This window comes from Xenopus tropicalis, chromosome 6 (assembly GCF_000004195.4).
Source record: "Xenopus tropicalis strain Nigerian chromosome 6, UCB_Xtro_10.0, whole genome shotgun sequence".
Lineage (NCBI taxonomy): Eukaryota > Metazoa > Chordata > Amphibia > Anura > Pipidae > Xenopus > Xenopus tropicalis.
The window spans coordinates 151,576,825-151,600,504 of record NC_030682.2 but is presented as its reverse complement, the minus strand read 5'-3'; the positions used below and the strand labels follow the sequence as shown (position 1 = coordinate 151,600,504).

General features: G+C 42.8%; 1 protein-coding gene across 1 annotated transcript; it reads left to right on the top strand.

Annotated features, from left to right (window-relative positions):
• The first annotated feature begins 223 nt into the window (after nucleotides 1-223).
• nxpe3l.2 (neurexophilin and PC-esterase domain family member 3 like gene 2) lies at nucleotides 224-17,914 on the top strand. Its single transcript, XM_031904528.1, has 7 exons — nucleotides 224-381; nucleotides 4,508-4,629; nucleotides 5,971-6,465; nucleotides 9,827-10,041; nucleotides 10,479-10,552; nucleotides 15,567-15,773; nucleotides 16,652-17,914. The coding sequence occupies exons 2-7, from the start codon at nucleotides 4,564-4,566 to the stop codon at nucleotides 17,182-17,184; spliced, it is 1,590 nt and encodes a 529-aa protein (XP_031760388.1). The 5' UTR covers nucleotides 224-381; nucleotides 4,508-4,563; the 3' UTR covers nucleotides 17,185-17,914.
• Nucleotides 17,915-23,680: the final 5,766 nt, after the last annotated feature.

The following is a 23,680-nucleotide window of genomic DNA, read 5'->3' as shown; positions in this document are numbered from 1 at the left end:
GCGTGAAAGCAAAACAATTCTCTGTTACTGCTTTATTTTTTTTTAATTAAAAGAATAGCATTGTGTATGTAGTGTGGGAGGGGTGTGAGATAAACAACATGGAGGTGCATCCCATGCCCCAGGGGGGTTGCCATTGGCCCACAGCTGGTGATTGGAGTTCCTGTTCCCTAGTGAATATACCGGGGGGTGGAGCACAAATGTGAGAATCAGACAATATAACTGACACTGAACGCTCTCTAGAGTGTAAGCTTCTTGCCTAACGGGTCTGCCGGCCCAATAAACCGGATCCCAACTGCCGCGTGCCTTGTATTGGCGGCTTCTTCTTTAATCTACAAAATGCTAAATGATTTATTGGCATCATTTAAAGGAGAAGTAAACCAGGTAAGAGTTTATGGCTACAGCCACACGGGGCTGATTCTAGGCCTGTAAATAAACGCAGGCCAAGCGCAGCCCCTACTGTCCAATCAGCTGTCGGATGTTCCTGCACCCGGAGCCACTGGGGGTCATTTATAAACACTGGGCAAATTTGCACCTGGGCAGTAACTCATAGCAACCAATCTGTCATTAGATACTTCCAGCTGCAGGTAGAAAAATTGGATGCAAACGTCTGATTGGTTGCCGAGGGTGACTGCCCAATGTTTGCAGGCACAAGCTGTGTGTCAGTACAACTACACAGGGAGGCAGAAGGGTCTGAGAGCAGAAGAGCTAACGCTCCATGTGTCCTTGCCCTAAGGGGTTAATGTAATAAATAGCCTTAAGTTTACCAGTCATATTTATCAGCAGGTGGCATTTACAAGCATGGGGTTGTTGCTATGGGTTACTGGACGGAAGCAAACTTAATTAAGACCGTTGACTAACTCACCACATAAGTTCTAAACTGAAGAGCTGTTGGCGCCTGGGGTTTTCCAGATAAAGGGTCTTTCAGCTACTAAAGTCTATATACATTAGCAACGAGACTGGAATCACCGAGCTTTGCTTCGTTATCATTATTATGTTTATCATTGGAGGGAAAAAGCCAATCACTCAAACATAAATCAGTTTGTAATTGGCACCGCCTTATGTACCTACGTTACGTAGTTAATCAAAGTCCATCAAGTTTAACCCTTCAAACTGAACCCCAGTGTCTGTATATACATTATATACACCCTAACTGACCTATCTATATACTCATATATATACACACACTATATACACCCCAACCGACCTATCTATATACTCATATATATACACACACTATATACACCCTAACCAACCTATCCTTATCTGGAAACCCATTATCCAGAAAGCTCTGAATTACGGAAAGCCCGTCTCCCATAGACTCCATTTTAATCAAATAATTCAGAATTTTAAAACTGATTCCCTTTTCTCTGTAATAATAAAACAGTACCTGTACTTGATCCCAACTAAGATATAATTACCCCTTATTGGGGCAGAACAGCCCTATTGGGTTTATTTAATGGTTAAATGATTCCCTTTTCTCTGTAATACTAAAACAGTACCTGTACTTGATCCCAACTAAGATATAATTACCCCTTATTGGGGCAGAACAGCCCTATTGGGTTTATTTAATGGTTAAATGATTCCCTTTTCTCTGTAATAATAAAACAGTACCTGTACTTGATCCCAACTAAGATATAATTACCCCTTATTGGGGCAGAACAGCCCTATTGGGTTTATTTAATGGTTAAATGATTCCCTTTTCTCTGTAATAATAAAACAGTACCTGTACTTGATCCCAACTAAGATATAATTACCCCTTATTGGGGGCAGAACAGCCCTATTGGGTTTATTTAATGGTTAAATGATTCCCTTTTCTCTGTAATAATAAAACAGTACCTGTACTTGATCCCAACTAAGATATAATTACCCCTTATTGGGGCAGAACAGCCCTATTGGGTTTATTTAATGGTTAAATGATTCCCTTTTCTCTGTAATAATAAAACAGTACCTGTACTTGATCCCAACTAAGATATAATTACCCCTTATTGGGGCAGAACAGCCCTATTGGGTTTATTTAATGGTTAAATGATTCCCTTTTCTCTGTAATAATAAAACAGTACCTGTACTTGATCCCAACTAAGATATAATTACCCCTTATTGGGGCAGAACAGCCCTATTGGGTTTAATTAATGTTTTATTGATTTGTTAGTAGACTTAAGGTATCAAGATCCAAATTACAGAAAGACCCCCTTATCCGGTATAACCTTGGTCCCGAGCATTCTGGATAAAGGGTCCTATACCTGTACTCATATATACTGTATACACACACTATATACACCCTAACCGACCTATCTATATAGCTATAGACTGTATATACTGTATACACACACACACATTTAGCCTTTCTCTGGATCAGTATCAGTCAGTAGGCAGATTATATACAGTCATTCAGGTTGAACTTGATCGTGCCATATTGTCATTACTAGCCCCCGTTCTGTACACAAACTCCCTTTTGTATTTAAAGAAAATTTACTGCACATTGCAAAAATATTTGGGCTGGGGCAACAAGAATAAAGTAAGTGAAAGGCATATTTACATTTAATGTAGACATAGCAGGCATTATATATGTATAAAGGCATATGGGGAATATTGAGCTGTAGAAGGAAGTGTGTAGGTAATAAACTCACATAGAAACTGAGTTGAAATGTACATAGTTTAACTGCCCTAGGGTCTGTCACTATACTTACATGGTATTGGGGCAAATGGTAAGTGTGTCCTCCCCTGACTGGTAGTGAGGTGCTGTGAGATATTGGGGAGCAGTAAGGAAACACCCTGGGGCATTAGGCTGTGGGAGGAACATTACTGGATGAATTGGGGTTCACTGTTCCCCGATACATGACAGGACCATATTAGCCATAGAGCAGGAACTCTCAGCATCCAACCAAACACTGAGAAATGAAATATATAAGATTGGCTGGAGGGAAATGAACAAACCATTTTCATATAAATATACTTTTTTTAGCAGTATGTGCCATTGGGTAATTCTAAATAGGAAACTGCCATTTTAGGTACTAAGGGCCGCCCCCTGGGATCATAGGAGTCACAGTGCACACAAACAAGCCAAGGCACACATACATGCTAGGCCCCATCAGCCAATGAATGGGCAGCATTCTGCCTTTTGCTCCCACACTACTTCCTGTTACAGTTAGAGCTGCATCACTTCCTGTCAGCTGATCTCTGAGGGAGCACACAGCCCATCACTAAATGGCGGCTCAAGGGAAAGGGTGTAAAAGGGCAATATTTACTGATATATATATTCCAGTTTGGGGAGATTCTTTGATAGTTTATATTATGTTAAGTGACCTATCTGTTGGTTAATCTGTTGGGGGTGTAGTTTTCCTTTAAAGTAAGCAAAAGACATTTCTGATTACAAAATGAGAAGCTGGTTGCAACACAAAATACATGTAAAATGAAACTTCATGCACTGTATTTTGTGTTGACAAAAACCCTTTTTGTGAGCACAGTACATTTATTGATGGCAAAATTACGTAAACACAAAAAATATGTTTTGCTGTTAATATAATGTTATTTTCCATGGAAGTACAAACAGAACAGCAAAATGAATTCTGTAAAATTAACTACAAGCAAAAAAGAAATATCACAGCACAAAATCAGTTCTGTGAATAATTATAATTGAAATCGCCCTTTGTACTAAGAAATCAACGTGCGGTGACAAAATTGATGATGACTTCACAAATAATGATGAGCGAATAGTTTTGCCAGGAATGGATTCAGCATTTCCTGTGATAGAACCTGGTTCTGTTTCATGGATTTTATACCTTTGAGAGGCCTTTACACTAACAGAATGGATTTTGTGATGGGATAATATCCTTTTGTGCACAAACTTGATTTGTGTACATGGCCGCAATTGCTTATGTACTCTGAGAGAAATTATTTTTGTGCATGGAGGATATTTCCATATACAGAATGTATTTTTGTAGACAAAATGTACTTTGGATTGGAGGGGCTGCTGAGAGAATAATCACAGGTTAAATGGGATGTATTGTGTGAGAATCAAGAATGTGCCAGTGCACAGGCTGTGCAGGGGGGCTGGCGGCACTGTAGGATAGGAACCAATCAGCAGCTAGGCTGCCCTGATAGGGAACTGAAGCCTGTCTGTGCTTGTGTGACTGCAGGGCTGTGATTGGCTCTCCCCCTCCTATTGTGCTTCTGGCAGGGACCGTTGGGACACGCCCACCCCTCATTTGAACCACAGACAGGGACCTGAGAGGATCTATAGGGAACTTTTTTAAAGGTAATATTAACTTTTAGCCCAAAGTAAAACCAGCACCGTATATTATTCATACTTGCCTACAGTTATGTTTTATGTCTTCTTTAACTATTGCTGTGCTGGATTGTGCTCGGCAGGTGGAAGGGGCTTTGACCAAGAAATAGAGAATTCGTATGAGAAATAGCGCTGAGTTACATTTCCTCCTGTATCCTGGTCTCACTGACTGATGTTTGTACAGTAATAACTCCCATAATAACCAGCATTCCTGTATGGCAGGTTACAGTACGGAACTGGTGTCCCAGGGCTGCCTACCTACCTACCTACTAACCACAATGGGTACAGTGAGAAGGTTGCAGATGTCTCCTTTCTGGCTCTTCTGTCTGCTCTTCATTGCTGGGGTAAGTACCTACCATTTCTACCCCCTACTGTAAATGATAAGGATATTAGCAGTCACTGAGGGGTTCTGTGCCCCCCATATAAAGGCACAAGGCTGCAGGCTGAGTTATACAGGGAACTCTGAGTATCACTCATGTATTATAAGGGATAATGTACCCCCTACTGTAAATGATAAGGATATTAGCAGTCACTGAGGGGTTCTGTGCCCCCCATATAAAGGCACAAGGCTGCAGGCTGAGTTATACAGGGAACTCTGAGTATCACTCATGTATTATAAGGGATACTGTACCCCCTACTGTAAATGATAAGGATATTAGCAGTCACTGAGGGGTTCTGTGCCCATATAAAGGCACAAGGCTACAGGCTGAGTTATACAGGGAACTCTGAGTATCACTCATGTATTATAAGGGATAATGTACCCCCTACCGTAAATGATAAGGATATTAGCAGTCACTGAGGGATTCTGTGCCCATATAAAGGCACAAGGCTGCAGGCTGAGTTATACAGGGAACTCTGAGTATCACTCATGTATTATAAGGGATAATGTACCCCCCTACTGTAAATGATAAGGATATTAGCAGTCACTGAGGGGTTCTGTGCCCCCCATATAAAGGCACAAGGCTGCAGGCTGAGTTATACAGGGAACTCTGAGTATCACTCATGTATTATAAGGGATAATGTACCCCCTACTGTAAATGATAAGGATATTAGCAGTCACTGAGGGGTTCTGTGCCCCCCATATAAAGGCACAAGGCTGCAGGCTGAGTTATACAGGGAACTCTGAGTATCACTCATGTATTATACGGGATAATGTACCCCCTACTGTAAATGATAAGGATATTAGCAGTCACTGAGGGGTTCTGTGCCCCCCATATAAAGGCACAAGGCTGCAGGCTGAGTTATACAGGGAACTCTGAGTATCACTCATGTATTATAAGGGATAATGTACCCCCTACTGTAAATGATAAGGATTTTAGCAGTCACTGAGGGGTTCTGTGCCCCCCATATAAAGGCACAAGGCTGCAGGCTGAGTTATACAGGGAACTCTGAGTATCACTCATGTATTATAAGGGATAATGTACCCCCTACTGTAAATGATAAGGATATTAGCAGTCACTGAGGGGTTCTGTGCCCATATAAAGGCACAAAAAAAGCCCTGAGGGGCAGCAGGTATAGACAGGGGGGCAGCAGAGCAAATATCTTACTGGTTGGCCTGGGATACTGCACCTTTGCATTAAGAGCAATGTTCCAATTGAGGCAAGAGATTTTTCCTGTTCCTGCAAAAGTGTATTAAGGTCAATAATCTAATGCCCACGTCTAATGAATATTTCCCCCCCCCCTAGTTTGCTTTCAGGTTCCTGTGGATGAAGGTTCCACCTACCCCCCAATGGCATTATTGGTTGCACACAGCCCCACATATTAATTCTTCCCCTGCTTCAGTGGAGCAAGAACTTCAGACCCTGATGAAGGTGATTGAGTGGCCGGTGCCTCCGGGCCCCACAGAGTATAATTTCTCCACCAGTCCATTGACCACAGAGTTCCAGCTGCTGTTCCCACGTGGCGCCTATTATGTTGGAGAATATGTAGAAGTTCTCATCACAGCGCGGGACCACGGGGGCCGACCAAAAGCCTACGGAGGGGATTACTTTCAGGCCAAACTGCACTCCCCAACGCTGAAAGCAGGAGTAACTGGCTCAGTCACAGACCATAGGAACGGCACCTACACGGCCTCCTTCCTGCTGCTCTGGCCGGGGCAAGTGGAGATCTCCATAAGGCTTGTCCATTCCAGTGAGGCCATAGCCGTCCTCAAAGACAAGAGGGAGACGCGTCCTGACAAGGTGAGTAGGACTTTTTGCAGTACCGGATCCTCCGCTCGGTGCTGCAGGAATTACATTGGGTCAATATGGATAGACAAGCCAATCTAGGTACTGGGGTTGAACAAGGTAGAACGTCTTCTCTTCTGGTAACTTCTTCATTCTCAGTATCTCCAGGTCCATATCAGGATACTTTTCTGGTTTTAGGGGATACACTTTGCCCAAATAATTCTAGTTTTTAGCTCAGGAAAGTGGAAAAAGAGCTGCAGCTCAGCATTTCCTTCCATGCATCCGAGCCTTCCTAGAAGCCATCTAATGTATCTCCCGCTTTATGGGAGAAAATTACCAAGTCTCAGCTCTCACTGTAACAGGGACCCCCAACCAGTGCCTTGGGGCACCATGTTGCTCCCCAACCCCTTGGGTGTTGCTCCCAGTAGCCTCAAAGCAGGGGCTTATTTTTGAATTCCTGGCTTGGAGGCAAATTTTGGAGGCATAAAAACCAAGTATAATGCCAAACAGAGCCTTCTGTAGGCTGCCAGTCCCACATAGGGGCCATGAAAAACCAATTACAGCCCTCATTTGGTACCGTGGGTACATTTTTCATGCTTATGTTGCTCCCCAACTCATGGGTGAAAAAGGTTGGAGGTTCCAGCCTTAAGGATTGATCTTGAGTCATTTAGAACAGTAAATAAAGAGTCAGATAGTTTATTGTATGTTTCTCATCCATATTCATGTTTTAAGGGTTTCTTCTCCAGTTGGAACAACCCAAACCCGTTGGCTTATCTTTAGAGCTAAAATGCTCCTTTCCCTTTATTCAGTTTGCCGCCCCCTATGGGCCTTGTCATTTTTGTGCACTTTCTGACTCCTCAATACTGTTTTCTGTTTTTCTACACTATTTTACCATGCCTTTTATTTTAATATTAATGTCTGTAGTGTAGTGGGGATGATGTAGGACCTGTCCCATAATGCTGGTTTTCCTCCAACCCTAGGGACAACTAAAGGTTCTCCATCTGCTGTAAGGCTACAGGCTAGTGATTATTTTTAAATACAATATTGACCCCCACCAGTAAGGTAAGGATCAATCGTTCTCTGTCTGGTGGATCCAGATGGGCAACAGACTAAGGCAGGGCGACCAGCGGAGAAGAACATTGTCCACAAACAGCCCCTTAGATTTTCTTAGATGTATGTTTTAAGCAATGTAGATGTTACTACAGAAGCTACTTTTTCCATGTAATGGTTCTTCTAGTGGAGGCTTGTAGATGATGACAGGATAGCACTGCGCAATGTAGACCCCATACGTCTTAGTTACAAACCAATAATGCCAATAATGAGAAAAATATTTTCATGTGATTTCACACACCAGCCAGTGTCGGACTGGGAACCCAGGGGCCACCAGAAAACCTTAGACCCTATTCCCACTTTCCAAACAATTTTTCCTCCTTTCCTCACCCAACCTCTTTAATTCTCCTAGTCTCTTTAATTTGCATTCTAGCATCTATTCTTCCATCTGTTTCTCCTCTTTCTTTCCATACAGAAATAGAGAATGACCATGCAATTGGCCAAATAAAAGCAGGAGGGCCCACTGATACCTGGACCCACCAGGAGTTTTCCTGGTATCCTGGTGGGCCAGTCCGACACTGACACCGGGTATTTGTATCCTGTACATAAGTGTGTATCCTACAGTAGGAGGCTTGGTTCCCATAGCAGTGAGTGCCCCCCGCTCTACTGAATGGCGCCAACCTTTAGCCGTTGTGTAAGGAATCTCAGATAAGGCTCATTAATACCAACTAACTTGTAACTTGTAAAGGCAAACAGATATTTTTTATTTCCTGGTGTTACTGGGCTTGTAAAGGTAATAACGGTCAGACGATGGAAAGCAAACAAGTCCATTAGACAATATCTCTTGGGATGTTAAAATATTCAGCCAATTTAATCAGAAGGAGGAGTTGGGGAATATATTGAGAATATATTGAGCCGCTCTTGAATGTTTGTGGTTCCCCTTGAAGGTCCAACTTATGAAATGAGTACAGATTTAGGAAATATTTGTGTATTAGTCTTTTAGTCATAGTCTCAAGGATATCTAATACACAGGGTGGAACTACTACTGGGGGTGCGACTGCATTCGGGCCCACACTTCCTTGGTGCCCGTCGGTGGCGAAATGGCATCTCATTGTGGGCAAAACAGCAGAGATGGTTTTACACGTACAGAGGAGATTGGGCGCTTACAGAGGGGGCCCAGTGGGGGGGAAGTGGGGGCACATTTTGCACCTGGGCCAGGTCAATGGTAGTTACGATACGGCCAATACATATTCATCCCAAATCTCACCCGAACTCTCAGTTGTGCCCAGGGGGATCCATTGCTTTACAGTAGAGAATTTTTATGTAGAAAATAGTAAGTAGGACTAGTTAGCTGCCCGGCTGGAGAATGTACAGCTGGTAAGGACCAGTTGCCCAATATTTACCAAGGCTACAGGGAAAGACCTCTGTAACTGCATCTTGGGGGGGAGGGTATATTTTAGCCCAGTGTGGAAGACCCAGATATTTTATCTGTTGTGTCTAGAGAACATGATTTCAATTACTTTGAGGGAGGAGGCTGAGAGTGCATTGACATGGATACAGTGAGGGTAGAACCATAGCCCAGTAGTGTGGCTACTACAGTAAGTCTCGACGAAGAGACTTTAAAACAGGGGACATTGTTTGGGTATGTTGGGCATCTATCTATCTATGTATCTATGTATCATCTATCTATGTATCATCTATCTGTCTATCTATCTGTCTATCTATGAATCATCTATCTATCTATCTATCTATCTATCTACTGTATATATCAACAGTATATCTCTAAGTGTCATCTATATGTCTATCTAACTATCTATCTATCTATCTATCTAGGATAATAATAAATGTAACCCATATATCATGCTTATTGGCCTTTAGGCCTACCCTCAATCAGTGCATTAAGCTCCCATAAGTGTCAGTAAGGACCAATAAGGAAGGAAGTCCAATAAGGAAGAAGCCCAATGGTGACGTATACGAATGGTTGAACAAGTCTATAGTCTAAGTTTATGGTCAGGGTAGGCAGTGATAAGAATAGTGGAGAAGACAATAAACCAAATAGTGAAGAATCAGAGTACATCCAGGAACCTCAGTAAGACCTACAAGACCTACAATCTAAATTAAACCTGGGTTGTACTGAAAATAAACATTGAAATATGGTGCCAGTCTGGGGCAGAGTGACTCCATTCCACCGCAATGTCTACAACCTCACAATAGGGACTTTCACACCGTAGAGCTGGAACCTATGGTTAAGGCGCAGAATGATTATACTTTATTTCTATACATCAGTAGTACTACAGTCTGGAACCCTTATTGTCTCATGGAACAGGTCTACTTCAACGGATACTTTGATGGAACCAACGAAACAATGGAATGTAATGTAGAACTGGCAGGAACTGATATCTGTGAATATCCTGACCCACAGACGGGAGAGTCATGGTTCTGCAAGAAGCCAAAACAGATTCCCTGCAACGCATATAAGGGACATTCATCAGGACCATCACGAGACATTCTTACCCCAGAAGAAGCATCATTGCTAGATACGTAAGTGTCCATAAAGATCCCAGTCTTCTGTCACTGACATGATCTGGAGCCTAGAAAATAAGAAGAAATCTTTATGGTTGTTCTACCAGTTCCTGGATAAACCATAGTTATGGGTATTGTTGGGTTTCAGTAGGGACCCTTCCTGAAATGTATCTATTGTATCTGCCGGTGTAAGGAATCCTGGGAGAATATTGTTTACTGAATTGTGTACTGTTAAAGGCTACTCTTAAGAAAGGCAAAAATCTTGGCTTCTGGAGGATTAATGGTGGAAGCTTGGAAGATATTAAGGTCACTGAGAGCCAATTAGGGGGAAGGGTTTTTGTCAGCTCTAGAGGGGAATGAAATGATGAAATAATGTTCAAGCAGCATCGCTGTATTTATCTATCAAGCAAAGAACTAGAATCAACTCTCACTTCAATGTGTATTTGCTTTTCTAGGTCTGTAAAGGAGAAGCCGATTTCATCCAAAGTTGGAGCATTTATGGTGTTGCCCCCAAAAAACAACAACACGGGTAACAGATTAATTCTTGGTTCTGGGGTGTGTAGAGGGTGGCCCCCATGTCTGTGTGCCACAAGTACTGTACGCTAATGTCCAATCAGGAGAGGTCAATAAACACTCACCAGCACACCCTGGCCTTTCCACTCTGTTCCACCTGGTGCACAGAACTTTTAGAGACGTCGGTACTCTCCACCACGATCCAAAATTGCACAAAATACCGGCACAACAGGATTTGTTTTAGCGGGATAAACCCTGCTGATTTTAATAGTAGCAAACCATGTAACGTTTCGGGGGCACGCCCCTTCGTCAGACATAACGACCAGTGCAGCAGTGCAATATTTAAAGTGTAGCAGCAATGACATCACACATTTAATTAACTCATTTGTTCCCAATAAAATACATAAAAGCTCAGGGGTTAATTAGTCCATAGTCCAAAGTCCTTTACCCCTTGTGCTAATTTGAAACATATCATCTGTAAAAAAACAATGCAGTATTTGAACTATAGCAGTAATGATTTCACACATTTAATTAATTCATTTGTTCCTGATACAATGCATAGAAACTCATGGGTTAATTAATCCCTAGTCCAAAACCCATTGTCACTTGTGCTATGTGTGAAAGTTACCACCTAAGTGAATGGATACTGAAACCCAACAATGTTGCAAAAGGCAACTTTGAAAACTGTGACAAGTAACATTTACATGTAACCAAGGAGCTTAATAGGGAAGAAAGTAACTACTTTACCCTACATAACAGAAGATGTAGAATCTGTCCCTGGTATATTCAAAATTCATCTCTGCAAATAAATATAAATAATGAGTATAAGCACTATATCCAATCATACATGCGGTATGTAGATGATACCTTTTTCTTGTGGACAGGAACAACAGAACAGTTGCAAAGCTTTATGGAGTACCTTAATGATGTACATTCCACAATTAAATTTACAGTGGAAGTACATAAAACTTGTCTTCACTTTTTAGATGTTGATATTACCTATACAGAGTCAGGGTTTATCACATCAGTCTATAGTAAACCCACGGATAGAAATAATTTATTGAATGCTACCAGTTTACATCCACCTGGAACCTTTAAGGGTTTACCCAAAAGTCAATTTACCCGTATACGGCGCATTACATCTAATAATGATTTATATGACTTAGAGTCAAGTAAGATGGTTAAAAAATTTTTGGAAAAAGGTTACAAGGAGAGTGAACTCCTAAGGGCCAGAGATGAGGTAAAACTTATCCCCAGGGAAAGTTTATTAAAAAAGAATAGCAGAACAGCAGGAAAAGGATATCGTATCCCATTTGTTTCAACATATGATGTCAATTCAGGGTTGGTTAAAAGGGTAATGCTTAAATACTGGGGGATATTAAAATCTGACCTCAGATATGGGAAACTTTTTAGTGAACCCCCATTATTTTCCTATAGAAAGGCTAAAGCCATTGGTGACTTAATAAAATCAGAGACAAAGAAAACCAAAAGTAGACGAGAGGGGAGATTAAAAGGCACACATCCATGCTTAAATTGTGGCCACTGTAATGGCATCATTCCAGGGGATTTCGTGTCCCATCCCTTGAAGGGCTCTAAGCTACCGATTCGGGGGTATTCTACATGTAACAGTTCGGATGTAATATATTGTATTAAATGCCCTTGTGGGCTTGCCTATGTGGGCCAAACAGGCAGACCTATTAAAACACGTTTGAATGAACATAAATCTACTATTCGTAATTATTCACCACCAAAACAGGAGGAGATCACTAAAAATAGTTCAGGAGCGGATAATATTGATCAAAAAAATAATAAAAAAAGAAAGGAAACTACATTGGCAAAACATTTTTTTGACATGGGCCACAGGGTATCACAAGTAAGATGGCAGATATTGGAAAAGATTGAAGTTAATCCTGGACAGGATAGGAAAAGGGTTCTTTTGCAACGTGAATCATATTGGATTTGGGCTCTTCAAACTAGGGTCCCCCGGGGCCTAAATGAAGAGTTTAATTTGACTTGCTTCTTGTATAATTTTGTGTTATTTATAATTAACGTTATTTTATTTATTTGCAGAGATGAATTTTGAATATACCAGGGACAGATTCTACACCTTCTGTTATGTAGGGTAAAGTAGTTACTTTCTTCCCTATTAAGCTCCTTGGTTACATGTAAATGTTACTTGTCACAGTTTTCAAAGTTGCCTTTTGCAACATTGTTGGGTTTCAGTATCCATTCACTTAGGTGGTAACTTTCACACATAGCACAAGTGACAATGGGTTTTGGACTAGGGATTAATTAACCCATGAGTTTCTATGCATTGTATCAGGAACAAATGAATTAATTAAATGTGTGAAATCATTACTGCTATAGTTCAAATACTGCATTGTTTTTTTACAGATGATATGTTTCAAATTAGCACAAGGGGTAAAGGACTTTGGACTATGGACTAATTAACCCCTGAGCTTTTATGTATTTTATTGGGAACAAATGAGTTAATTAAATGTGTGATGTCATTGCTGCTACACTTTAAATATTGCACTGCTGCACTGGTCGTTATGTCTGACGAAGGGGCGTGCCCCCGAAACGTTACATGGTTTGCTACTATTAAAATCAGCAGGGTTTATCCCGCTAAAACAAATCCTGTTGTGCCGGTATTTTGTGCAATTTTCAATCAGGAGAGGTGGCATTATGTCAGAAGTTTAGATCTGTCTGTTTATTGGACAGGGCGCAGAGTATGGGGGGAGCCAATATGTTGGGCAGGAAATCCTCCTGTAAAGGTTGAGAGAAATGTAATGACCATATTATCAGTGCATTACCAGTTACTAAGCCCAATGGAGACTTATCCGCCCAAACAGGACTCATTATGATGGAGGTGAAGGAAAGCTCCCCAACACCATTCAGGGAAGTTCTTCCTGCCCCGATATCCCAGTTGCACCCAGTTTACTGTATAGTATTTATAGCAAGGTGCTCTGTGGAACAAGGGAGCCCAGCATTCCCAGGTCCCAGGCCACTAGAATAATAGGGGAGATCATTTGGAATACACGTGACATAGACTTCCCAGCCTCACTCTTTCAGGTCCAGTCTCCATACCTGGTTTGTGAGTATAACCACATTCTCTACTCCATCATTGGCTCATTTGCCCCCTTACAGGCTAAGAGTATTTTTTCTCAAACCCCACGCCCCTGTCTTGTGTTTTCCTGTATCACTGACTTTCTACACACCCATAATCTGTTGGACCCGCTGCAATTTGCCCCCGACCTGCGCCCCCTACTGAGACTGCATTGTGCGGAAGTTACAAATGATCATCAGGTGCCAAAGTCAAAGGTCACTTCTCTATCCCAATCCTCGTTGACCAATCAGCTGCCTTTGATTCAGCTGACCACTCCCTCCTTATTCTGCTCTTGCTTGGTATCAGTAATCAGGCTGCGTCCTGGATCTCTTCTTCCTTTTCTGACTGATCCGTCACTGTCTCTTATGGTAACAGAACCTCATCCCCAGTTCAACTTAATGTAGGGGCACCACATGGTTCTGTACTTGGTCCGTTGTTATTCTCCCTCTGCTCTCTGTCTTTGGGAGATCTCATGTGGTTGATGATATCCAAATATATGTATTATCCCTTCATTAACAGCTGAAACTGAGACTCAAATCTCTAACTGCCACCTAGCTATCTCCAACTGAATGAACCAGCATCACCTCAAACTGAACCTAACAAACACTGAACTGATTATCTACTAACCCCTCTCCTATCTCTATCGATGGCTCATCAACCCTGTCACCCCAGGCATGTTGTCTGGGGGTGATCTTTGACTCCTCTCTCTCCTTCTCTGACCATATTAACACCACTGTCATTTTTTCTTACACAATATTGCCCAAATCTGTCCCTTTCTCTCTACTGCAACAGCTAGGCTGCTCATGCATGCTCTCATCCTATCCCGACTGGGCTACTGTAACCTGCTACTAACCGGCCTCCCTAACTCCCATCTCTCCCCCCTACAGTCTGTATTAAATACTGCTGCCAGACTCCTCCCCCTCTCATCCAAGAGAGTTCAGACCCCTCCCCTGTTAAAGTCCTTATCATGGCTTCCTATTAAACAAAGAATATCTTACAAACTCCTTCTCTTAACTTTCAAAGCCCTCCATCCCTCTGCTCCTCACTACATCTCTTCCCTTGTGTCTCCGTACGTTCCTGGCCGACTCCTCTGCTCCTCACTACATCTCTTCCCTTGTGTCTCCGTACGTTCCTGGCCGACTCCTCTGCTCCTCACTATATCTCTTCCCTTGTGTCTCCGTACGTTCCTGGCCGACTCCTCTGCTCCTCACTCCATCTCTTCCCTTGTGTCTCCGTACGTTCCTGGCCGACTCCTTCGTTTCTCACTCCATCTCTTCCCTTGTGTCTCCGTACGTTCCTGGCCGACTCCTCTGCTCCTCACTCCATCTCTTCCCTTGTGTCTCCGTATGTTCCTGGTCGACTCCTTCGTTTCTCACTCCATCTCTTCCCTTGTGTCTCCGTACGTTCCTGGCCGACTCCTTCATTCCTCACTACATCTCTTCCCTTGTGTCTCCGTACGTTCCTGGCCGACTCCTTCGTTTCTCACTACATCTCTTTCTTTGTGTCTCCGTACGTTCCTGGCCAACTCCTTCATTCCTCACAGACCAACCGCTTGGTTGTGCCCCCCACTACTACTGTCGTTTCCCACCTTAACCCTTTCTGCCTTGCTGCCCCTCACATTGGGAATGCCCTCCCTGATTTCCTCTGGAGAGAATCCTCCCTCAGTCTCTTCAGAGCTAAACTACCTGTAGTGACTGGACCCTCAGAACTTAAGTTATCTATGGCTAAATGTTGATGGATCTGACCAGTGTTGGACCTGATCCTTTTTAAGGAGGAAAACCTTAGATTTGATTCTCCAGACTGGAGAGTTGTGGGTGGAAGATAATACAGGAGAGGGGGTTCTGTCCCAGTATTATTATTGGATGTACAAGAGCTGTCTATGAACCATATTGCTATGATCAATGTAATATCAGGATTTTTTCAGATTATAGGGGAATTTGCTCCTCGGGGCTTCCAATCCCAGAGCCTTCTGGGTTCTATTACCAGGACTTGTGGCAGTCCCGTGTCTGCAGGAACAGAGCTTTCCCGACTCCTCCTGACGTTACTGACTGTCTATCCGGGAAGGTCATTTATATGTTTGGGGACTCAACGACTCAACAGTGGTGGAATTTTCTGTTGAGTTTTATTCCAAGTAAGTGTTTTGTCTACTTCAGGTCCTTCTGGTTGTCCAGTCTGTCTGCTGGCTTCTTCAGCATTTTGGATATGTTGCAGATTAAAATAAAGGGCTGGCCAAATCTGGGATATAATTTGGGCAAGTTATTGAAGATGAAGGTTTCTATTTATCAGGCGCAGTACCGGTTCACTCGAGGTTCTACTGCAGAACTTTACCATAAATGACTGATCTTCTTTGCCATAGAAATTTAAACCTGGGTCGTTAGCCTGAGAACCAGTATTAGAGATAGAAAATTTAAGCTGTGGCCACTCATGATGTGATAATCTTGCCCCTAGGTCAGTTCATAATGGGGGCCCAAGCAGACCCATGGGGAGAGGCATAAGCAGACTGATGTGGCCCTCACTGGGATACTTAACCTTCAGTTTTTGCCTATAGGCCAACTCCTAAAACACAATACAGTTCATCACCATAGAGATAAATGACTGAAAATGACATAAATGACAAGAATATGATTTCATGGAGGCCAGTTGTGCTACATCCCTGCCAACAATACATTCACTACATCTTATTGTATTTTTTCTTGTGACTTGGTGGGAATTCTTTGACCTGAGCATTTGCGGTGGGAAGGGGGTTACCTACTGAAACACAGTTCTTCTTTGTTCATTTAATCACACTGTTCCTATTCCATTAAATTATAAAGTTGTATTAATGGGGGTTAATGCAATGTAAGGCAATTGATAAAAGTTCTGTGGCTCTAAAGAAAATAAAGGGAAAGCTAAATAACTCCAATGTGTATCTGTAGAACTAGGATACAATGATTAACACTGAGATGTGACTTACTCCTTCTTACTGTACCCATAATGCCCATTCTTTCCTCTTCTTTCTGCCTGCTCCAGCGCTACAGAGACAAGAGCTCCACATGAAGCCTCCAGCCCCACAGTTGGCCATAGACCCAACACATACATTTGCAGTACAATGGCAGGCCCACCAGAAGCCACTGACCATGCAGTATTCTGATAAGGAGGAGTTGCATTACATTGCCAATGAACTGGACAGGATAGGGGGCAGCAAAGAAGGGCTGGTGGTTGTTATAAATTGCTTGGCCCATTTTGTCTCATTACCACTTCGATTTTATATCAGGAGACTCCGTACCATCCGGGAATCTGTGCTGCGGCTAATGAAACGGAATCCAATAGCCAAGGTCTTCATCAAGTCTGGTAACACGGGATACTTGTACACCCACGGCAGTGATTGGCTGTCCCTTCAGTTGGACACGGTAATGAGGGCCATGTTCTCCGGGCTGCCTGTTACTATACTGGACGCTTGGCAGATGACTTCCTGCCATTATGAGCCCCATTACCTGCACCCCGGACCGGTCATTGTAAAGAATGAGATTGATTTAATGTTGTCTTTCATTTGTCAAAAATGAGACTCATTAGTGGCCAATAACATTTCTGCTCAGAGCCTCTGTAGCCAATGTAAGTGGCGAAAGCCCAAACCCTTGTGTTGTCAGGGGATTATCCAGCTACTCATTGGCTTCCTTGGTTATTTCTGATAAGCCAAACGCTTTTCATTCATTTCTCCAAATCAACTGTTGGTTACAGAGGGTTCAAGCTTCCCTGATGTTTTCTCCAAATATTTTTACCCGTTTCTTCTCAGTGGAACCAAGGCACCAACTTCTCAATGAATTGGAGTTTTTACACCAGTCAAGACCCATGGTATTTTTAAGAGTTGCCCTTTCAAAATGGCAGCCATGGCAGGAATGTTATTGAGATTCTAGGGGAAACCCTGCCAAGCAGAATAAACCCATAACCTCCCTTGGTAACGTCTTGGTTACTGAACTTCAAGCTAGAGCCTGTACCAACATACGGGTACCAGCCATCTCATGAGCATCTCCATAACATGGGACTCTCTGCAGAAGTGGGTAGGGGTCATTCCCTTGTACAACACAACGGGGACCTTTCTACGTTCAATATTAACAAGCTTTTGTTGGACATTAAGACTGCCAACCAATAAACCCAACATGGACTCAACATCTACCCATACAATGATCTGGAGGTCTAATAAGAAGAACAGACACAAAACCACTGAGCAATCATAAAGTCCCAATCTGTTACTGCTTTATTATTATTTTTTTTTTAAGTAAAGAATACAAATTTTTACAGAATAAGTTCTATGTATTTTGTTATGTGTCTAGTGTAGGGGTGTGAGAGAGTCAACCATCCCACTTCGAGAGGGTGTATCCCATGCCCTGGGGGTCGGAGGTTTCCCTATTGGCCCAGGGATAGTGATTGTAGTTCTATAGTGTACATAAGGGGTGGAGCACATGGGGTAGGAAGCTTCATTATAAAGTCTAAGCCATAAGGTAACCAAAGTCAAGTGGGCGATAAGGGCCCCTGGGAAAGTAGCGGCAGGGGGGTTCTGTAATAGAACACTGGACTGGACAGTTTTAGATATAAACCCAGTAAGAGCAGCGTAGTGTGGGGTAGTTACATTAGAACTGAGTCCCAGTTGACAAAGTGGGGTGCTAATGGCAGCCCCCCTCTGCCTCTTTATTTCGCCAAATGAAACCTCGGCAGCAGCCAACAGTGACCTTCTCTAAGATGTTTCTGTGGATTCACATCAGGCATCAGAATGGATTCTCTCCTTCCTACTCAGTTCAGCCATTTTGTTTCATAAATCCAGGGGCCATTTTGTATCAGTGGGGATATCGTGGGGTATTAATTATACATCTGATTTATGTACTGGAAACAAACGAGTCACTAATGTCGCACACCCGAAAGTGTTGGCTATAAGTATCCTTGAGTGTGAGTGCTATTTGAGCTGTGTTGACTTGTGTAGGCCTCAAACTTGGCAATTCCCAGGACCTTTCTGCCCCCTTGGGTAAGTGCTGAGCAGGTTGCTGGTAATCTGCCTGGGGAGGAATTGACCAGGAGGCTTGAGATTGCTGATTAACCAAACGAACTTCTTTATTTATCCCAAACAGCATTCAGTTGTATTATATGCAGACTCAGGTATCTCTCCCTAATATCCAAATCAAGAGCTTCTCTTTCTCCAGATACTCTCCCCTCTTTGTGCCCTGAGCTAGCCACTCAATGTACCTGAACTACGGCCAGTAATGCCGGGAGCTGATAACCTCACTAATCTCCTCAGAGGGGCCTCAAGCAGCCCAACTATTGAACACTATATATCCTTTCACTATAAACCACCTAACTGAATTAACTAAACTGACACACACCATTAGGGCCACCCTTAGGTGTCCACATCCCAACAAAGACCACCCACTGGCATGCTTGTCTAAAGGGGAACCCAGGCAAAGAGGCCTAAATCTTAGGGTCCCTACACTCTCCCCCCACTTAGAAACATCAACGTCCCCGTTGATTATAGAACCATTACCATAAATCACTATAGATACAATGCAAGAATTGCTTTCACACTTCAACAACCTGAGGATTATCAAGGGCACAATGGCTTTCCTGTAAGAAAATGTAAAAAAATATATATTTTCTGTTAAACCCTTCAACCTATTAACTTTGTTATTGTTCTTTGATATACCATTTAGTCTTTGGTGAGAACGCAGCTGCTAAAACGTGGGATTCTCTCTATACCTCAGGATCTAGTCCCTGCACTTTACCACCATAGGGATTTAAATTTGGGTCCCAAAGTACACATGAATTCAACAGTCACTGCTCGGCTGGTGGCTGCCTTCACACACCCTTGACATTGCTGTAAGATAGGGAATATATTACTTTAGTTCACTCTCTCAGTAAAGAGTCTCAGTTCTCTTAAGAGAAGGGAAAGGGGGAAATAACTTGGAGAGGACAACTTTTTCCCTTGAAACAATGTTGACTCTATTAATAGAGCATTTTATCCCTCAATGAGGGAGTCTTTACTCCAGAGGTGCTACCTCGGGTGGCTCAGACCAAAGGGCTAGGAATGTTTCTTTACAAACGTCAAATTAAATAATTGAACTTTTGTACCTCACTAGAACAACGTTTGATAGGGGTCTCCACACAAAACAACAGAAAAGCCCCCCCCCTGGAAGTAGTAACAAGTCTGTCTTTACCACTTACACCATATAGGTGAACCTCACCTTGGTGTCCTCATAGTATGCATAATATTTGCGGTGCAACTTCTCCACTTTTGCTCCGCTGAAGTACCTTGGATTGGGGTTGTTGCGGCCGCAACTGTACACAGTATGGCGCAACACGGTACGCCCCCACCACCACTCTTTCTCAATGGACTGGACGAACTTCCAGCCCACCTTCCTCTTAGCCTGGTCAGGATGGGTGAGGGAATTTCCAATACTTTTTTCTTTACGGTGATCCCGTCTACCACCTAACCATCCACCGGGCTCTCCATCTTGTCATACACCCACAAGGGTGTGTAGGGCATGTAGTATCCCCACAGCCAGAACACCTTGAATATGGGACACCCTGCAGAATATATCTGGGTCTGCCTGGCCGGGCAACACCCAGAAGTCCTCCTCCTCGTGGGTTATCTTCTGAAGAGCCCAAAAGTTATTTGACAACTGGAACAGAGTGCTGACTGCTCCATCAGCTTCAGCCTTCGCTATGTCCTCCTCCCAGATGGGAGTGCTACCTCCTCTCCTTGTGTCACAATGGTCTCCACCATGGGGTGGGCTCCCTCCTTGAGGGCTTGTAGATAAGACGAAGGTGCTAATACCTCTGGTGGAAGCCTATCACAGTAAGCGGTGGTTGCGCCTCTTACTGCCTCCTCGTTAAGACCTTTCTTTCCACCATGTCTATCGCCGCCTCCCTGAGTCTCACCAGGTCAGCTCCTTGCAACGCGTTTGACCTCTCCTGAGCTTATCGCAGGTCACACACCTTCAGTGTTCTTACCCTCCATTTCCAGTGGGGTGACTTTCTTGGGCCCCTCAACTACAGGCTTTGTAAAGGTAGGGTGTTCCCCTCCAGTGGGTTCAGCTCAAGTGCTATCTCCTCCTCCGGAGCTACCACGCTGCCTTGATCAGGTACCAGGACTTGGGTCTCCACTGCCTCGGGTATCACAGGTGGGTAATAACCTTCGGAGGGAGCATATTTTTTTTCTTTGCTCCCCGTGGTCAGCACGGCCATCGCTGGGCTTGGCGTCCTGCTCATGCTCTCATCCTACTGTGGGCCCACCCAACACTTGATCACATTGTTGGCATTTTTGTGTAAGTATTATGGTCCAAGTACCACTCACCAAGGTGATAACAACATATCTTTATTGTGTGGAGTTACAAAGTACAAAGAGCCAGTCAAACATACCCATGACAGCTCACAGTGAATAATATTAATGCATATAAATATAATGTTTGAGTATATGTGTGTATGTTTCATATATATGTGTGTGTGTTTGTGCCTGGATGTGTGCCTGGGTGTGTGCCCATCTCTCAGGGAGAGACATCTGTCTGTCCCTCCTGGGAAGAGAGAGAGAGAACAACCTCATGCCCCAGAGTATATGCCGGGTGTCAGTATGTCCCTACCCCCCAAGTATCTATAAAAGGCAAGAACATATGTTAAAAGGCTCAGTCCTTTCCCAAATGAACTTACAAGTATGTGTGACTGGCAGCTGTACATTTCATTTGCTGTGGAATTATAATTCTTACATAACCCCCCTGAAATGGATCCCCCCTATTCATTCGACACATTATAATTTTATTTGGAACTCAGGGATGTAAAGTCCATGGGAAAAAATCCTCAGATCTTCAAACGTCTCTTGGAACCTGTGAAATGTCCATGATGTAAATATGATGTAATAACAATTCATTATCATGTGATGAGATGGGAAACAGGGATAGGGTATAAGCTCTAATCTAACTGCCCCTGAGCGTGTCTTGTCCAACTCAGATGGCCTTTATTTCCTTTTGGATTCAGCTACAGATGAAGCGCTCGCTATCCCAACACTAAACCAGTTACAAATTCGACAGCGTGTGTTATCTCATGTTATCTCGCGTTATCTCACGTTATCTCACGTTATCTCACGTTATCTCACGTCATCTCACGTCATCTCGCATCATCTCGCGTTATCTCGCGCTATCTCGCATTATCTCGCATTATCTCGCATTATCGCGCGTTATCTTACGTTATCTCGCGTTATCTTGCGTTATCTTGCGTTATCTTAGGTTATCTCGCGTTATCTTGCGTTATCTTGCGTTATCTTAGGTTATCTCGCGTTATCTTGCGTTATCTTGCGTTATCTTAGGTTATCTCGCGCTATCTTGCATTATCTTGCGTTATCTCGCATTATCACGCGTTATCTCACGTTATCTCACGTTATCTCACTTTATCGCACGTTATCTCACGTTATCTCACGTTATCTCACATTATCTCGCATTATTACGCGTTATCTCACGTTATCTCGAGTTATCTCGCGTTATCTCGCGTTATCTCACGCTATCTCACGTTATCTCGCGTTATCTCAGGTTATCTCGCGTTATCTCGCGTTATCTCGCGTTATCTCACGTTATCTCACGTTATCTCACGTTATCTCACGTTATCTCACATTATCTCAGGTAATCTCACATTATCTCACGTTATCTCACGTTATCTTGCTTTATCTCTCTGCAGTCACCAGGAAAAATATCCTCCTTTGCTTGTAATATTGCTTTTGGACAGCAGGGGGCGCCTGGAGGAATGTGAACTTGCACAGCAGGGGATTCGGCTTTTCTTTGATGGCTTCTTCTGCCTTATTTTTGGAATGTAGAAAGTGCTACATTTTGTCTTATGCTTGCAAAAACTGTATTTAAAGGAAAACTAAACCCCAAACAATATAGGTCTCTATACAAATATATTGCATAAACAACTCATATGTATATATGATATATATATAATATACTTTATTAGCAGTATGTGCCATTGGGTAATCCTAAATAGGAAACTGCCATTTTATGCACTAAGGGCCGCCCCCTGGGATCATAGGAGTCACAGTGCACACAAACAAGCCAAGGCACACATACATGCTAGGCCCCATCAGCCAATGAATGGGCAGAGTTCTGCCTTTTGCTCCCACACTACTTCCTGTTACAGTTAGAGCTGCATCACTTCCTATCAGCTGATCTCTGAGGGAGCACCCAGCCCATCACAAAATGGCGGCTCAAGGGAAAGGATGTAAAAGGGCAATATTTACTGATATATATATTCCAGTTTGGGGAGATTCTTTAATAGGCCACTTAACATAATTTAAGTAAGAAAAAAACATTTCAGATCACAAAATGAGAAACTGGTGGCAACGCCAAATACACTTCATGCACTGTATTTTGTGTTGACACAAACCCTTTTTGTGAGCACAGTACATTTATTGATGGCAAAAAATATGTTTTGATGTCAATATAATCATATTATTTTCTATGGAAATACAAACAGAACAGCAAAATTAATTCTGTAAAATTAACTACAAGCAAAAAAGAAATATCACAGCACAAAATCAGTTCTGTGAATAATTATATAAAATCTATGTGCGGTGACAAAATTGATGATGATTTGACAAATAGTGAAATAGTTTTGCGAATAGAGCGAATAGTTTTGCCAGGAATGGATTCAGCATTTCCTGTGATAGAACCTGGTTCTGTTTCATAGATTTTATACCTTTGAGAGGCATTTGCACTAACAAAATGGATTTTGTGATAGGATAATATCCTTTTGTGCACAAACCTGATTTGTGTATATGACCGCAAATAATTTATGTACCCCGAGAGAAATTCTTTTTGTGCATGGAGGATATTTTCATATACAGAATGTATTTTTGTTGACAAAATGTACTTAGGATTGGAGGGGCTGCTGAGAGAATAATCACAGGTTAAATGGGATGTATTGTGTGAGAATCAAGAATGTGCCAGTGCACAGGCTGTGCAGGGGGGCGGCAGCACTGTAGGATAGGAACCAATCAGCAGCTAGGCTGGCCTGATAGGGAACTGAAGCCTG

What these genes read in the sequence shown, in the direction of transcription:
- nxpe3l.2 (XM_031904528.1), top strand. Translation starts at nt 4,564, where the DNA reads ATGGGTACAGTGAGAAGGTTGCAGATGTCTCCTTTCTGGCTCTTCTGT. An exon ending in GGGAGACGCGTCCTGACAAG is followed by an intron (nt 6,466 to 9,826) that starts GTGAGTAGGACT and finishes CTCATGGAACAG; the next exon opens with GTCTACTTCAACGGATACTT. An exon ending in CCCAAAAAACAACAACACGG is followed by an intron (nt 10,553 to 15,566) that starts GTAACAGATTAA and finishes GGATTTTTTCAG; the next exon opens with ATTATAGGGGAATTTGCTCC.